The sequence below is a fragment of the Trachypithecus francoisi genome, unplaced genomic scaffold (genome assembly GCF_009764315.1).
Source record: "Trachypithecus francoisi isolate TF-2019V2 unplaced genomic scaffold, Tfra_2.0 Lachesis_group0, whole genome shotgun sequence".
NCBI classification, from domain to species: Eukaryota; Metazoa; Chordata; class Mammalia; order Primates; family Cercopithecidae; genus Trachypithecus; species Trachypithecus francoisi.
In genome coordinates this window covers 53,635,396-53,652,451 of record NW_022681453.1, presented here as the reverse complement: position 1 = coordinate 53,652,451, position 17,056 = coordinate 53,635,396, and the positions used below count along the sequence as shown (strand labels likewise).

Below are 17,056 nucleotides of genomic sequence, written 5' to 3'. Positions count from 1 at the left end.
TGTAGGAACTGTAGGCAAGATAATTTTTTGAAACCTCAGCATCTTTGTGGAGATAACCAGCCTATTATTAAACTACCTATAGTTTTTTTTTTTTTTTTTTTTTGAGGCGGAGTCTCGCTCTGTCGCCCGGACTGGAGTGCAGTGGCCGGATCTCAGCTCACTGCAAGCTCCGCCTCCTGGGTTTACGCCATTCTTCTGCCTCAGCCTCCCTAGTAGCTGGGACTACAGGCGCCCGCCACCTCGCCCGGCTAGTTTTTGTATTTTTAGTAGAGACGGGGTTTCACTGTGTTAGCCAGGATGGTCTCGATCTCCTGACCTCGTGATCCGCCCGGCTCGGCCTCCCAAAGTGCTGGGATTACAGGCTTGAGCCACCGCGCCCAGCCAAAACTACCTATAGTTATTGCAAGGATTACGCAAAGCTGAGTGTTTAAAGGTGCTTAGCACAGAGCCTGCCACTCACTCCATGCATGGGCAACGGGAGCTCTCTCTGCTATGTCTTATAAATGTACCATGCACAGCAGTCAGCAACCACTTGGGCCCAATTATGTATCATCCCTGGGGCACAGAACCTCCCTTTGTATCCCCTTTGCCCTAGCAGGGGGGAAGAACAAAGAATTCTAAAAAAACAGTTTATTTTCTAAGAATCAATATATTTTCTTCCTTTGAAATAAATACAAACCAGTTTGAAAGGTGGGGGAATCTATGGGAAAGAGAAGGGAAATGGGGACAGGCCCCAGTTTTTTTTTTTTTTTTTTAGTACCAAATGACTCTGGCGCGACCCGGAAACGCAGTTACAAATGAGAATAATTTAAATTCTCCGATAATTACAGTATTTACAACAGCAGGGGAGGGAGTCACCTAGTGCCCCTCTTCCAGGCTGGACAGATGCCCGCTCACCTCACCACCGGTAGGGGCCTCAGGCCTCTAGGCAGTTATAGATTCTCCTGGCATGAGCAGGTAGAGGTGGTGGGATGGCCTGTTTTATGCAGTGTCCTAACTTTGGCCCACCACCCCGCCCTACAATGCTGTGAGGTCTCTGGAGCTCTTTCTGACCTGTGGGCCCTCCCTCTCCTTGCACTGAACTGCCACTGGCCCTTGGAGTGTTCTGTACAGTCCAGCTGCACTTAGGGCAGGAGGGACCTCCCCCACCCAGCTTCCCCTGAGACTGGCCCCAAGACCAGAAATGAGTCAGTGCAGAGGCCGGTGCCACTCCAGGACAGTGAGCAAAGGGGAGGAGAGAGGTCACAGGGTTGTGTGACCCTGTGTAGGTTGGGCTGTGTTGAGCAGTATCAATCACTATCGCTGGTCTCACTGCTCTGCTCGCCTTGCACCTTACTGCGGTGCTGCAGAGCCCTGTGGTAGGCGATCTGTACTGACTTGCGGATGTTGGACTTGCGGCCCTCCAGCATCTTCTCCTTGTCTAGGTCCTGGTTCACACCCAGAGGAACCAGCTTGGTCCTGGGCAGCCACTGCCTATAGGACAAGGTGAAGATCAAATAAATCATCTTAGGGAGAGTAAGGACCAGCCTTCCTCCTCTATTAAGTACACCGCCCAAGCACCCACTCTGGGCAGACTCTGTGATGGCCCCTGCCCTCAAAGGAGTGCTCATGGTCTAGAGATGAAAGAGCCCAGTCAATGGTTATACTGTGTGGTGGCAGCGGGAGGGTAATCACAGGGTATTTATAGGTACAAAAAGGAGGCGCCCTGACGTCACCAGAAGTAGCTACCCTGTGCCACAGGCTCTAGGCAGACTTCACTGACATTGAATATCCTCTGCAGACAATTAACAAAAAGACTACATGTGCAAATATGACAGAAGAGGGATTCAGAGCCTGAATGTTTATGCCTGCTTTATCCTCATTTTATCACCATGGAGGCAGAGGTGGGAAAACTAAGTCTAGAAGCCATCTGAGTCTGGGTGGGAGCCACCTCTATATTTGTCATAGTCTCTGATGGTCCTTTGGTATCTAGCTACAGCTGTTTGTCCGCTAGTGCCCACTCAGCCTCTCAGACACATGGCTGACACAATCCTTTTGCTCAAAAAACTGTTCTAAGTCCCTCCCCCAATGACTTGTGCTAGCCCAGTCTGCCTGTTGCTGGAGTTTCCTGGCAGTCTGCCTCCATACCACACAGGGCTGCATCTGTGGCTGTGAGTCACACCAAATGCTCCCCTCCTTACCAGGTTCGTTTGTTGTCAAAGAAGAGGACGAGGTAGAGATGCTCTCGGGCTTCCTGGGTCATCTGCTCCCCAAGTTTCAGCACCTCCAGTGGGGGCACAGGGATGGGAACTCCATGGTGGAACATACCTTCTCGGGGCATCTTTGGATCAATGATCTGAGGGTGTAATAAGAGCCCAGTCGGGTTCAGTCCACGTCCTCCCAAGGCTTGCCCTCCTCAAGAACTTAAAGAGTACGTCTGAAGTGGGGACAGAAAGGTTATCATGCTACTAGAACTGCAATGCTGACCCTCAGCTTCTTTCCACGCTAAATTATTTCAGAGCCCAAGGAGCAAAGAGAAGGAAAAGGGAGAGATGGAGAAACTGAGTGGGAGCCTCTAAGTGGTACTCAAGCTGTATCTGCCCACCAGTCTACCTTGCCAAGAAACTGTGCCCCACAGCTCAGCAGGGAGTAGGAAAAGTCTGCTAACTGTGAATCTGTATTCTGGGATTGGAAAGCAAGGGGCATAACAACAGAAGCGGAGCATACCAGAGCTGGGTATGATGGATACCCTCGGCATTTGGCCCACACGAGGTCCAGAGCATCCAGCGGGGAGTCCTCATCCTCTGACAGCCAGCCAGCTCCCCGGCCCAGACTCTTCCTTACCACTTCACAGGAATGGGGGAGAGGGGGTGGATCAGCAGCTGGGGGGCTGGCGAGGCCCTGACACTGGGTCCCCAGCATCCCTGGCCTTGGGCAAGGGAACTTACTGCTGTGGCCCACGCCGCGGCCAGTGCCCACGGAGTAGGCCTCATTCTCAGTGCCTGAGGTATCCTCACTGCTGTCCTCTGGGAAAGTGCCCCGAGAGAAGGAAGGTTTGCCCCGGCCTTGTTTTGAGGGTGTTGTGCTGTGGACAAGACAATGGGAGCTCAGCTCAAAGGAGGGGAAGAATGGGGAACAGCATGGTATGTGCCCTCTGCTCTTAAAGCCCCTAGGGTCTGAGACTTTTGGAAAGCAGAGGCTATATGAGGAATTTCAAATTCAAACACCCACAGGGGCTAGGCTGGTGACCTGAGGTGGGTTAGACTGAGCAGTGGCGGCAGGAGTGCATACTCTAATCATCACCTTAACCCAGGATGGTTCTCTCTGTTCCATTAATGGTAACACTGATTTATTTATTTAACAGAGAACCTTGAGTTTGAGTCATCTTAATCTAGACTGAGATGGCAGCCACCCCACTTCCAACAGGGAAACCTAGAAAGGCCCAAGAGCCCTGGAAGGGCATCCCCTGAGGCTGGCCTTGATCTGGACGGCTGGTACCTGGTCCGGTCTGAGGCAGCGCTGCTACTGCTACTGCTGCTGGACTCAGAGTCTGAGCTGCTCCGGGGAAGGCTGCAGTCATTACGGTATACCAAGAAACTCTTCTTCACTGGCTGGTTTCCACCGCTGAAGCCATTGGCTGGTAAGTCTTGGTTGAAGGGAAGGGGAGGAGGGAAGGAACCGGTCAGGAAGATGTAGATCAGAGATGACATGGAGGTAAGAGGGACTTAGAGCTTGGGTTCCCCTTCCGTGCTGGAAAATTCCTCCAACCTTTGCCAGCAGAGCTAGCTCTGGGCAGTGTCTACCACAGTTGGCCACAGCCCTGCCCCACCCCTTGCTTCCCTTGGCAGTTACTGGCTTTAGGACACAAACGGCTTAAAGGGCAGGAGATCCCCAAGGAAGGCGAGAAGAGAAAAGGTAAAGTGATACAATGGAGGCGGGGGGCCCTGGGTGGGACTCTAGCTGGGTCATAGTGTCTCTGGGCCTCAGTTTTCCCAATTGTAAGATGAGTGAGTGGAGTTAAAGGATTCCTAAGGGCCCTTCTAGCTCTCTCTTTTATGGGCAAATAAAGGGGTAACTGGGAGTATGCTGGGAAGAATGGCAGCTTTGCTCACTCTCTTGGGGGCTGGGTGATGGTAAGGCTCACCCATTGGGGGGTCTTCTGTGGACTTATCACTGTCGCTGTCTGAACTCGAACTGGGCCGGGGGCTCCTACCCCGCTTGCGCTGACGCAGGGAGCTCATGATGGGGAGCTGGGGGGGCCCCACAGGACTGCCTCCGTGGCTGGGGGTCATCTGGCTCTCCCGGTTTTTGGGGGGCCGGCCCGGCCTCTTGGGCGGTCCAGCTGTCTTCGGGTTCTTTTTGGAGAACAGAACTGAGGTTCTCCTGCCCACCTCATGTGCGGGGGTTGAGGACATGTTGGGACCCAGGCCTGGAGCAGAGAAAGAAAGAAGGAGAGTTGGTGAGGGGCCTGATTTGAGAAAGGTAGATATCCAGGGTCATGCCCTGGGTATATAGGGCCATTACTCCAGCTAAAGTTGAGGAGATCATTTTAGGGGCTTGGAATTCGGAACATTAACTCTTATACAAATAGCCAGAGAGGCAGCTAAGAGGCCCCTGATTGGGGAATGAGGGAGAAAGTACAGCTAGCTGTGTAGGAGGGACCTCTGCCTGGGGAATGGCAGGGGTTGAGTGTGTGCTGTAGAGCCAAAGTCTGACTTGCTTTGGGGTCCACCATGCCATGGGATTCAGACCTTTGCTTGTCTCCTGGCTGCTGCTCTCCTCTGCGGCACTATCTGTCTGCCCATCCTTGTCACAGGCTGCCGGGTGGGGTGTCAGACTGCCCCGGCTCGAGGGGCCGTGCCGCTCAGGCCCATCACGTGCAGTCTCTCGCTGGTGGGCAAGCTTCCGCCGCAGTGCCGTCATCTCTTTCTTGATCATCTTTGCACGCCGTGAGCGGCCCACACTCTGCTTGCTGGCATTCACTTCGTCCAGCCGCTCCAGAAGCAGCTTCAGCTGCTCTTCCACTGGCAGGTGCTTCTGGTTCTCCAGCAAGACCAGCCTCTCTTCCTCGGCTGCTAGGAGTAAGGTTGGAGGGGAAAGGTCAGACTCCGGGCAGCCCTCAGGGCCCCTTGAACCTGGGCAGGCAGCAAGAAACCCACTCATCCCTCCTTGGCTTCTCACCAGGAACAGCTGTAAAATAGCAGCACCAAGATGTGGAATGACGGGCACTGCTATCCATTCACCCAGTCTGGCTTCTTGGGGAGCATTCCTGGGGATAGTGTGCCACTGCTCAGCCTAGCTGCTTTCTGCCTACACTGCCTGCTCCCAGGAGGGGACTTTTGGAAAGCTGTCCATCCCTGGCATTGGCCTCTTATATGTGTGTGTGACATATCACCCACCATCTTCAGTGTGGTGTGTGGCCTCATCTCCAGTCAGGCTGTGGGGGATATGCATGCCTGTCTCAAAGTCAATGCCCATTTTTTCTGCCTGGCGCCGGGCCTGGCGGAGCACAGCACCACCCTGTTCACGAAGCCGCACTGCTGCCCGGTAGAAGATGGTGTCCTTGGCGTTATACTTGAGGCAGTTGCTGACGATGAGGTTGAAGTCCTCCTCAAAATCATCAAAATTCAGGTAGCGGTAAGCCTCCAAGTTCTGCTTCATGGTGAAAAAGTCCATGGGCTTTTTGATGTGGTCTAGGTAGTCAGGTACCTGGGAGGGCAGGGCAAGTTTGTTTTAAGTAGAGATATCCTCCTCATTGCCCCGAACCCTGCTCCTAACAAGCCCCCCTGAAATACATCCAGCAACCTCCTCCCATCAGTTAGAAGCAGGCATATAGCACAGGCGAAAGGAAAGCTGAATTCTGGTCCTGACTTTACCAGTCACAAGCTGTGTGACTTTGGCAAGTCTCTTCACCTCTCTGGGCCTACTTTTCCTCTCCTAGAAAATCATGAAAGTAGAGCCAAATATACTTTTTAGACTACATGAGACTTTAGTAAGAAAATGGCTTGGGGACTCCTCTGAAAATAAACACCACCTTGCATTCCTAGAGCTCCTTTTACTGAACAGTAACTTATAAGGAGGCTGCTGCCTCAGACCTCTCATTTTATACCTTTTAGAGAGAAGAGTCTGCCAGTCAGGACCTAGGGCTTCAGAGCTGGTTCTTTAGGTGCTGAGCCTTCTAAAGTCTCCGTTCTAGGGTTCAGCACCCCGAAAGTGTCTTCCTGCCCTGGGATTATTCATTTGGCAGACTCAGTCCCTGCCTCTGGGGAAGGAGTGCAGACTGCCTCCCATTCTGGGCCCTTGGGGTGTGACAGGGACAAGACAGAGTCCAGGTGATACATGTGGCTCCAGTTCATCCTGCCCCAGAGCCACCAGCCCCTCTCTTCAAGGTCCCCATCTAGTCCCTGGCCCAGACCTGCAGCAGGGGTCCAATTGGGAGAGGAACAGAGAGAAGGTGGAGTGAGGGGAAGGGATTCTTACTTCGTCCAATTCGGTTACCTCAGACAGAGGGACCGGCTCGCTGAAGATGTTGCCTGTGTCCTTCTCTTGGAGCTGCTCCAAGGTTTTGCGAAGGAGGATGAGGAAAGGGGTCAGCTGCATCTCCATGGCAATCTGCTGAACTTTGATCTAACACAGAAAAAGGCCTGATCAGCCAGGCCCCGGCCAGTCCAGTGGCAGAGAGATCTGAGGGTATGGTTCCAGCTGGCCTGGGAAGCCACCTTCTTTCCCACCCTCACAGCTGGGTGCACTCATACAGGTCTACCTTCTACGAGGTATAAGAAACTTGCACCAACGATTCTGGCCTCCCCCTTTCTTGAACTACCAGCATCAGCTACCTATGTCACATAACTGAGGATTCTGTTCATACGCTCCTGTGACATTCTGCTTCCAGGAGACCTTTTAAAAGCACACCAAGAACCAGGAGACCTGACTCTAGTGTCAGCCCTGCTGCTATCTGGCTGGGGGACACACACTTTTCCTTCTCCTGGGTCTGTTTCCTCCTTTATAAAATAGGGCTGGCTCAGGATCACTCACCGTCTCCCTTTTGAGTTTTTCCCGCTTGCGGATCAATTCCACCAGCAGCCGAGCTCGCTCTAAGTCATGCCGGAGCCGCTGCCAGGACTTGAGCTGTTCTTTAAGGGCCCAGTTCTTATCCTCAGAATCTCTCTGCAGAGGCAAAAGATCAGGGAATGATTAGAAAGCCAGAGGAAAGGTCAGCAGGGAGAAGAGAGCCCAGGAAACTCAGGTCAAGGGCAGGTCAAGCCAAAAGAGGGAGCACAGCAATTTACTGGTAGTGCCTCAATCTGTGTGTCCCCAAGGCCCAGCAGAATAAATGCTTGGTGTTCGTTGAATGAATACATAAACACATAGGAACAACATCCTTTCACTGAGGATTCCACGCTGATCCTGGCTTGAGGGCTAGCTTAAAGGAGGAAAGAGTCTAAACCCTCTGATACTGGAAACTACAGTTGCAAATTTTGGTTTTCATCCCCCTGGCCCTAGTTCCCACAGCCCACAGGGAACTGGAAACAGTACCCCAACTTGGTCACAGTTCCTCTGAGACTGCAGGTGTGTCTGCAGGCGACGTAGCAATGGGACCCCATTCCGTGACTGCCGCTTCAGTGTCCAGTAGCTGTGCAGCCTCTGCATGAACTGGCTCTTCCTTTGGATTGTCAGGCGGTTGGTGATTTTACTAAGCCTGGGAGGCAGGAAACAAAGAGTAAAACCTGTTGGGCCCTGATTCTCTTAAGCAGAGCAAGGGTCTCTGGCCAGTGAGAGTTCCTGAATGGGGATGAAGGGAAAGTATCTCTTGTCCAAAAGGCCTGGGACTCTGGACTTAAGGCAAGGAAGAAAGAGTGGTGCCATCAATGGTACCAGAGCAGACAGGAAACCAAGCTCCCATCACTAAACCAGATCCCTAACCCTGTATACCAGGAATCAAGGACTTCTGCCCTGAAGACTGCTCTAGTCACGGCAGCCCAGAGTACTATTTGACCCTGAGAGCCCCACTGAGACTAAGCCTTTGAAGGTTTTAAGATGAAGTACAACTGTATAGCAGAAACATATAATAAATCAAATAAATGGCACGAGAGAACTGAAAAAACCCCTGGCCATCACAGCCCACATGAGAGGCAGTAACCCCTTCACAACTTCTTGAGCTTCCCCTTCCCTGTTTTTCATTCTATTTGTTTCTTCATAATCAGACTACTTTTTCCATTACTGCCAGTGGCAGTTCCATCCTCTTCCATCCCAACTTAACAAACCACACCATCAAAATGAAGGGCAGTTCAAAACACCTGTTAGCTATGCTAGATAAAAGTTGACATTTCTGGCTCTTAAGTCAGGTGACCTGCTAAAGACAACTATCTCTTTTGAAAATATGTTCTTTTTAACTTCTATGCAGCTCCTGGGAAGATAGCTCAGCCCTGACATTCCACTCCTGGGAAGAAGATAGCTCAGCCCTGCTATTCCACTCAGGAGGCTGCCAGCTCCTCTCCAGAAGGCTTTCTCCCTCACCTGCCGGTCCACCAGCTCCCCACATACCTGTGTGGTGGGATGCAGGGCACTGACACCACAGGTGCTGCTGCCCGCTTCTCTGCCAGGATCTTCCGTGCCTTCTTCATTTTGATCCGGGACTTGGCCTTGGCCTTCTTGACTTTCTCTGAGCTCCAGCCCTTACCCTCATCCTCTTCCTCATCTTCATCCTCCTCACCCTCACTGTGCGACAGGGCAGGCAGTCGGCGTGCTGAACCTGGAGGCGTGTGGATGTCGCAGTAGGCTGTCTTGCGGACACTGAAAGAGGTGCCGTTGGCGCCTGTCTCCCGCACAGGCTCCATCTTCATGTAAAGGCCAGCCTGCTGGGCGCATGTCACATGGAAAGCTGTGTAACAGTTGGCCTTGTGGCACTGGATGCAGGCCCCTGAGCCCCGTTGTTTGCAAATGTAGCAGGTGAGCTTCCAGCGAGCTGGTGGGATGTGCTCAATGCTGTCAATAGGCTCTAGGAAGACCGTGTTGGCGAAGCAGACCTCAGGGATCCACAAGGCACACACCACATGGGCCCAGCGCCCGTCATCTGTCTGCTTGAAGGCACCACCCTTGTTGGGGCACAGGGCACAATCCACAGCACGAGAGGGTGACTGCAGGCAACGGCGGCATAGCCACTGGCCCTCAGGGATATAGGGGACACCGTAGCACTCCTGGTGCACGGCCAGGTTGCACATGTCACAGAAGAGGATGACATTGCTATTCTGGCACTCACCATCATTGCAGATACAGCAAACAGCATCCTCATCCACTAGTGCATTGGGGTCGCCTTTATTATGACTCTCAAAGTACGACTCCTTCTCTAGTCGGTCCATTAGGTACTCAAAGATCTCCTGTGGGATGGGACTTACACCCTCTGTCTTCCGACGCTCATTCATGATATCCAACCAGATGTAGTCCTCCTCGTCCATGTCATACTCTACTTCCTCGTCCAGTTCCTCTGCAGACTTCTCGATGTACCTATGGTACACACAGGGAGTTCAGCATCACATGGTTGAGACTTCCCTCCCTTAAAGACGATGGGTCATTTGCCACTGAGCACTTATTCTGCCTGTGCCCTTCAGATGTGTTGTCTCATTTCATCCTCACCTTAACTTCAGATATTATAGGTACTATCATCATTTCTATTTTGCTGAAAAGAAAACCTAAGGCTTTAGGTTAGGAAGGTTAATCGCCTGGCCCCAGCTCACTTGTGAGAAAGTGGTGGAGCTGGGATGTGAACCCAGACCTGCCACTGCAAAGCTCATGTCCTAGCTGCTATATGTGACACCATCTTCTTTGGGTTGCAGAGGCGCAGCCAGCCTCCTCTAAAAGGAGGAAGGTGGGGCAGTTAGTACCCCTTGGAGTGGTCCAGATGATGGTATGAAGAATCAGGGAAGAAGGAAGGTCTCTGGATGTCACTGACACATTACATATAAGTTGTTTTAGCACTGGTGGGCAGGGCCTCGACAAGAGCTGCCATGGGTCTTCCCTCAGCTGGTGCCAACATCAGCTCAAAGCTCCATCAAACTCTAGGTGATATGTTTGTTCACTGGATAGCCTTGGGAGATAACAATTATAATAGCTAAGGTTTACTGAGGATTTACTATGAGCCAGGCATTGTGCTTAACTATTACATTTATTCTTACCACAGCCATAGAGTTAGTGTTCTTATTGTCCTCATTTTGTAGATGAGAAAACTTAAGCTTTGAGAAGTTAATCAAAACACAGATAGGTCACATAACAAGGGAATGGCACAGGCAGAGGCATTCAACCTCCAGCCCCAGTGCTCTTAATGTCCACCCTGTATCACTTACTGTGCCAACAGGCCTGGAATTGAGGGCTGCTCTAGGTGCCTGTCACACAGAGAAGGTGCTCCTTGCCTGCCATGCTATAGGTAGCCTAGACTCTGGCACTGTGAACTACAGGGTACAAATGAAAGAATGGGGCTTTGGCTTCTAAGTAAACCAGATTTGAATCCTGGCTCTGCCATTTTGTGACTTTCAGGACATCACTGCTGTTCTGAACCTCAGTTTTATTGATGACAGAATGAGGATAATACTACCTACTACCTACTCACAAAGATACTGTCAGGATTATGTGGAATTATAAAAATGAATAGGCTACAAACTCTTGGCCTTTACATTTATTTATATAGTACCTTGCCTGGTGCCTACTACCCCATCAGGCTCCATCAGGCTCCAGCAGTCCCCAGCAGGCCCATGGAAGGAAGTGTGAGCACCTTGGTGTAAAATGCCACCTAACCACTAAGTCACATGTGACCACATACAGACGCGTGCAAATATGAACATTTATCTTTTTATTAAAAAGTTCTTTTTAAAAATGAATGAGCGAAGTCAAATGGCACACAGCAGGTCCTAGAAAAACATTAGCTCCTGTTTCTCCACTCATGTGGGAAATGGGACTTTGGCTGCTAGAGTGGGCCGGGGCACACAGGCGCTGGAGCCACACTGCCTGGGTCCTGTCTAACAGAGGGTAAGTGAGCTAAGCTCCCTGAGCCTTGTTTGTTCATCTGTAAAGTGGTGATGCTAATCTGAACCTATTTCACACAGCTATTGTGAGCAATAAATGAGTTAATGGAGGTAAAGTGCTTAGGACAGTGCCTGGTGTGCAGCAAACACTCAATAAATGTTGTTAATTTTTGTATGGCCCTTATCCATCTTCCTAGCATTATAGCTGTTTATGTGTCTAACTTCCCCACTACACAACAGAAGTGGGGATTGTGTCTGATTTGCCATACAGATACAGGCACTCATCACTGTTCATTTGAAAGGCATTTTGGGGGTGGAAGGGAGAGAGACTGAAACACTGTAGGAAGCAGCTTCTTCCTTTTTAGCCCTTTACCTCTTCCCCAAGGTGACTGCAACATCCCTATCTTTGAACAAGGGTATGACTCATGGATGGTGTGAACCATCTGGCTTCTTCTAGGCCTTGGCACCAGCTCTCTTCAGCACCAATTCTCACCCTTTTCTCTGCCATGACACACGTGACATTATGTGATGGTGCATAACACACTCCCACAGGCACCCAGATTACAGGCTGCAGTACAGATAAGGTAGGCTGCATGTCATGTAATTCCTGGCACACCAGCTGACATGCCACCCTCTCTCTCCCCCTCAAGGAAGCATATCAGAATTCAAGCAAAAGAAAGTGATGCTATTAGAGAAGTGACCTCAAATCTTCTCAATTTCTATAGAAAGTCAGTCATTTCCAAAACTTGGGCAGTTTTACCAACAGTGGTAACAAATTCCATGCAATACACCTCCCAGTTGTTTGCAGTGCACCTGCTGAGAACTGCTCCCCTAAAGAACAGATCTGATCCCCAGAAAGAAGAGTGAATCTAAGTGGAGGGAGGAAGAAAAGCAGCTAATGAGCTGGACTTGGTTGCCTGTTAGAGCAGAGAGAACTCAAGGGCCACTGGGAGGGAGGGGAAGTCCAAAGAGGGGTCTGTGTGTTAGGAGTGGGGCAGAGGTGGGTATGGTAGTCAGTGTGGACGGAAAAGAGAAAGACTGTGGAAAGCCAGAAGGAAGTGGAATTGGACTGAAAAGATGAAAGAATGGGAGAGGAAGAGAGAGATGGGCTTAAACTCTAACAGTAGAGAGAAGAAAGTGCTACCGGCCATACTGCTCATGTTCCCAGATTTGCTTTTAAAGAATTGAGGTTTAGGCCAGGCGCGGTGGGTGGCTCATGCCTGTAATCCCAGCACTTTGGGAGGCTGAGGTGGGCAGATCACGAGGTCAGGAGATCGAGACCATCCTGGCCAACATGGTGAAACCCCACCTCTACTAAAAACACAAAAATGAGCTGGATGTGGTGGCACGTGCCTGTAATCCCAGCTACTTGGCAGGCTGAGGCACGAGAATTGCTTGAACCCAATGGAGGTTGCAGTGAGCCGAGATCGCGCCATTGTAATCCAGCCTGGCAACAGAGCGAGACTCCATCTCAAAAAAAGAAAAACGGAAAAAAAGAATGGAGGAATAACATCACGTGGACTGCACTTTTGGTAAAAAATGCTTTTCATATAAAAGCCTTTATGACAAATCCTCCTCAGAGATCAGGCCTTCTAATTAGCTGACAACAAACTTACCACTCTTGGCAAATTAACTCATCAGAATGCCTTTTTTGCCTTGGATGCCAACTTTCAGAGAGGTTTTACACTTGGTTTTCGTGCCATCCTTTAGCCAGGATTTCTCCAAGTAGTTTCACCACCACACTGCCCCCCACATCCCTTCACCTTTATACCTCATGTTAAAGAAACAATTAAATGACAAAAATAAAAGGGTCACTGGAGGAGTATTAAATGTTGCTTAAGTATAAAATACCGCTTAAACATGTTAAAGGACAAATGACAATAACAAAACAAATAGTGGGAGAATTACCTCTGCAGATTTACAAAGTGCTTTTAGTACCTTATGAAATCAGTGATCCTAGTCTTCTGCCTTTACGGAGGCAGAGAAATACTGTATCTGCTCTGCAGTTGGGGTCCTTAGAACACCTTAAGTTGGATGCATTTCCCAAGGTCATTCAGTAATGAAATGGAGAGGGCCAGGAATCAGAAACAGGATGTTTTGCCACAGTGGAAACAGTACAGCTATGGAGTCAGAAGGACCCGGGTTTGAACTCCAGTTCAGCTATCTACTGGCATGTGCTTTTAGGTAAGTCTGGCCAGGCACAGTGGCTCATGCCTATAATCCCAGCACTTTGGGAGGCTGAGGTGGGTGGATCGCTTGAGCCCAGGAATTCAAGACCAGCCTAGGCAATGTGGTGAAACCTCATCTCTACAAAAAATTTAAAAAACTAGCTGGGCATGGTGGCATGTGCCTTCAGTTGCAGATATTCAGGAGGCTGAGTGGGAGGATCACTTAAGCACGGGAGGCGGAAGTTGGAGTGAGCCAAGATCATGCCACTGCACTCCAGGTTGGGTGACAGAGCCAGACCCTGTCTCAAAAAAAAAGAAAAAGAAAAAGAAAAATCTGGCATTCTTTCTTGACCATAGTTTCCTCATCTGTGAAATGAGAAAAATATCTACCTGAGAGTTGTGAGAAAAAAATAAAGGAGTGGCGTGTGGCACTGTAGAGTAAGTGCTACCATTAGTAGGGTACCATTCCACTCACTGCCCTGGCAAAATCAGTGTTCTTTCACTATTCTTTATTCCCACCACTCTTCTCTCTGTGCCTCTCACCTCTCTCTGGCTCCTGAGCCCTGCTTGACCAGTTTTCCAGAGCTGCAAGGTAGGGGTGGCCTTACCGGTAATAGGAAGTTGGCCGGGGTGGGGCATCAGGGGTGTCCTGTTCCAGCTCCCGATAGACCACCTCTGGCAGCTTGGGAGTGGTGCTCGCAGAAACATTGTGGTGGTGGTGATGGTTGGAGTCCTTGCGCTTCTCCTTGTTCTTATGTTTGCCTGACTTGGGAGTAGCAGCTGGTGTCTCAGTGTTCTCCTTGTTGCTGCCATTCTCAGGGGCCTCCTCGGGGGCTTCCTCATCCTCTGACACCACATCCAGGTTGTCAAAGATGCTGATGCGGTGGACGCGGCCATGCAAGTCCACCTCCACCATGCGCTGGGCCTGTGCATAGCTCATCACCTCACGGCCTGGTGACTGTGAGACCTCTGAGGGGCTGGGTGACTGCTTGTTGGCTGGGCGTGACTGGCGCCCCTTCTTCTTGTGCTTGCGGAGTGGAGTCTGTTGTGGTGGTGGTGGGTTGTCGTGGTCATAGTGGTACAGGTGGTACTCAATACCACTGTAACTCTTGTAGACCTTTCGGCAGGTCTCCACTGGGCACTCGTATGGTGGCTTAGTCGCCCGCAAGTTGTGGCAGAAAGTCTTCACATCAAAGTCCACCCCCATGCTGTCACATCTAGAATACACAGATCGGTTAGCATAAGGCTGGGGATGAGTTCCTGGCCATTTGCACCAGAGACCCCAGTCTTTCCAGTCCTCCCCCTCACTTGGAGTCACCAGGTCCTGGCCAGCCTACCTCTACAGTGTCTCCAAATGCCATCTCCGCCACCATGGCCCGGATCTGGGCCCTCATCACCTCTTGCCTGGTTATCCTGCCCTATGTCTCAACTCCTCTAGCCCAATCTCACATCATATAGGAAAGTGATCTTTCTACCAGGTAGTAATGATCATGACAGTCTCTTCACTAAAAGCCTCCTGATGGTCCCCAGTTCCTTCAAGACAATATTCCAAATTCTCTATAACGCCATTCAAAGAGCTCCTTTCACTTTCTGGCCCGAGTCCTCCTTTCCAGATTCTTTTTACAAGCTACAGCTGATTTTGTCTACACAGGGGAACCTACCATTCCCTGAATGTTATAACCTCTCATTCCTGCAAAATGATCTCTATTTGGAATGCCTTCCATCCTTTCTGATTGGTAGGCTCCTACTCGTTCTTCAAAAAACCAGCTCAAATGTCACTTCTGACACAACTTCTCTGACTTTTCCATGGGGAGCTGTTTCCACAGCATTCCATTCTCACCTCTACCACAGCACCTGACATACTGAAAATTGTCTCCTGAGCCTATCCACCTCTGTATCCCCAGTACCTAGCATGCAGTGGACACTCAGTTTTTGGTGAACGAATGAATGACCTGTTGAACGAATAGCTGAATGAGGGGATCACCAGATTGAGAGCTCAGATGGGATGAAGGCCATGTAGAAGGCTGAATGGGTGGCCAATGCTTTAGCATTGGACTCCTGCAGAAATCACTGGATCACAGAAATAATTCATTTACTTTTGAGGTCTTTATGGGGAGCCTGGCCTTGGAACTGGGTAGGAGATGTACTGTGAAGTAAAGTGAAAACTGAGATCATTTAGTCAGTGACAGCAGCTTGTATTACATTTGAGCTCTTCACCCACTCACGCAACATTAACTGAGTGACTACCAAGTGCCAGACCCTAAGGGTACAAACACGAACACGACAATCTAGGCATGCTCAGCTCCACGGTGGTCCGCAGGGGCCCTCCCTTTCCCCTCCCCAACATTCCTCGGTGAGTGCAGACAGCAGATGGCACCAGGCCTCAGGAAGCCCAGCTTGGTCAGAGACTGCCCCAATTTCTCTCGGCCTAGTTGAGTTCAACAATTCAGCTAGGGGCTTGGCACCATCCCAGCCGGGCAGGGCTATCATGAGCTCCCTGACAAAATAACCCCTCTTGGTCTCTCCACCTGTGCCTTGATCAGGCAAGTGGAGGGCTCCAGCTCCTCTGTCAACGGCTCCTGACTTTCACATCAGTAACGCTACACGTCCAACTGCAACTCTCTTCTACTTCCTACCTGAGGCTGTGTCTTTAAACACAAACCAACCGAAGCACAAACAAGCTCTCCTCTTTCCAAGCTGGGTCCCGGGTGAATGGCTCCCAAAGCAGCACAGCGAATCCGGCAATCTCCCCTTGGAACCCGGCAGCAGAGGCACAGGCGAGGGAGACGAGAACTGAGACCAGAAAGCCCGTGGGGAGGGCCCCAAGGAGAATGGCGGCTGCATCTGCCCCTGAAGCTCAGGGGGCTAGAGGAAGTAGGGGGCGGGGGCCGGAGGGATAGGGCTGGGCCCCGGCAGTGCCCGCAGCCCACTCTCCGGATGCGGCGGCGTTTCCCCTTTGTGGAAGTGTAACAAGTGAAACAAGGCTCCCCTCCTGCCACTGGCCCGGGCAGCCCCGAAAGATACACCGTTGCCCCAGGATGCCTGCTGGGAAGCAATGTACTGTCAGTTCTCCCAGCTGGAGTTGCCAGAGAGGCTCCCGGGCCACGCGGCTCAGTGCGCGCCCCACGAATGTAGCCTACCCCTTCCCTGCCGGCCACTCCCGCCCTGGTCCCAGGCCCGCACTCACCGGCCACCTCGAGTCCGGGCTCATCGCCGGGGGCGCCCGCCGGGGCTCCGACCCCACTTGGGGAGGCCGGCGGGGAAAGTCGGGCCGGGAAGGGGGAGCCCCAACTCCGGAAACCGAAGACCTCACCACCTCGGCCCCCTGCCGCCCCACGCTTTGGTCCCGGCTCCCCGGGATTCCTGCGCTGACCCCTGCTGCTCCCGGTCCCGCCGGCGCCCTGGGGTCTCAACTCCGTCGGCCGCCGCCCGTTTCGCGAGCCCCTAGGATGCCCGGTCTCGGGACCGGGCGCCGCTGGAACAATGGAGGCTCCCAGAGGCAGCGCGAGGACAGCGGCGGCGGAGACCGTGGCGGCAAAGGCTGTGGCAGCGGCGGCGGCAGCAGCGGCGGCGACAGCGTCTGCGCAGGGTAAACGTGGCTCCGCGGCGCTGCTGAGTTGCACTTTCGCCACGGATCCCCGCCCGCCTGCTGAGGCTCGAAAGACCGTTCTCTGGGATTCAGAAAGGACCCTGGACACCCCACAGGGCTTCTCTAGCTCTCTCATCTTAGAGTGGAGTTTCTGGAGACTGAAGTCACCGTATTCGGGATCCGGGGTCGTCGGGCGGTTTGTGGCGAATCTGCAGCCACGGACGGTGAGCGCGGGGCTGGGGGTGAGGAGCCCGCCCTTCTCCCCTCCCCCTCTGCCTCCTCCCTCTCCGCTCCCTGCCTCCTGC

General features: G+C 51.8%; 1 protein-coding gene across 12 annotated transcripts; it reads right to left on the bottom strand.

Annotated features, from left to right (window-relative positions):
* Window positions 1-615: 615 nt before the first annotated feature.
* On the bottom strand, window positions 616-16,759 carry BRPF1 (bromodomain and PHD finger containing 1). Of its 12 annotated transcripts, none has more exons than XM_033210580.1 (14): window positions 16,350-16,759; window positions 13,771-14,379; window positions 8,524-9,483; window positions 7,516-7,678; window positions 7,015-7,146; window positions 6,478-6,606; window positions 5,379-5,688; window positions 4,731-5,051; window positions 4,124-4,408; window positions 3,478-3,625; window positions 2,928-3,064; window positions 2,707-2,825; window positions 2,181-2,335; window positions 616-1,473 (listed from the first exon to the last, which is right to left on the bottom strand). In XM_033210580.1, the coding sequence occupies exons 2-14, from the start codon at window positions 14,367-14,369 to the stop codon at window positions 1,290-1,292; spliced, it is 3,642 nt and encodes a 1,213-aa protein (XP_033066471.1). In that variant the 5' UTR covers window positions 14,370-14,379; window positions 16,350-16,759; the 3' UTR covers window positions 616-1,289. The 12 variants fall into 12 exon arrangements, with proteins under 12 accessions (XP_033066471.1, XP_033066474.1, XP_033066468.1 ...); XM_033210577.1 differs by having other exon boundaries at window positions 626-1,473; window positions 4,731-5,054; window positions 6,460-6,606; window positions 16,350-16,754; XM_033210578.1 differs by having other exon boundaries at window positions 626-1,473; window positions 6,460-6,606; window positions 16,350-16,754.
* Window positions 16,760-17,056: the final 297 nt, after the last annotated feature.

Bases quoted from the DNA above. Each gene is read 5' to 3' on its own strand.
- BRPF1 (XM_033210570.1), bottom strand. From the start codon at position 14,369: ATGGGGGTGGACTTTGATGTGAAGACTTTCTGCCACAACTTGCGGGCG. The intron at 7,679-8,523 runs GTATGTGGGGAG...CCTGCCTCCCAG, and splicing joins CCCTGCATCCCACCACACAG to GCTTAGTAAAATCACCAACC. The intron at 5,689-6,459 runs GTAAGAATCCCT...CTGCCCTCCCAG, and splicing joins AGGTAACCGAATTGGACGAA to GTACCTGACTACCTAGACCA.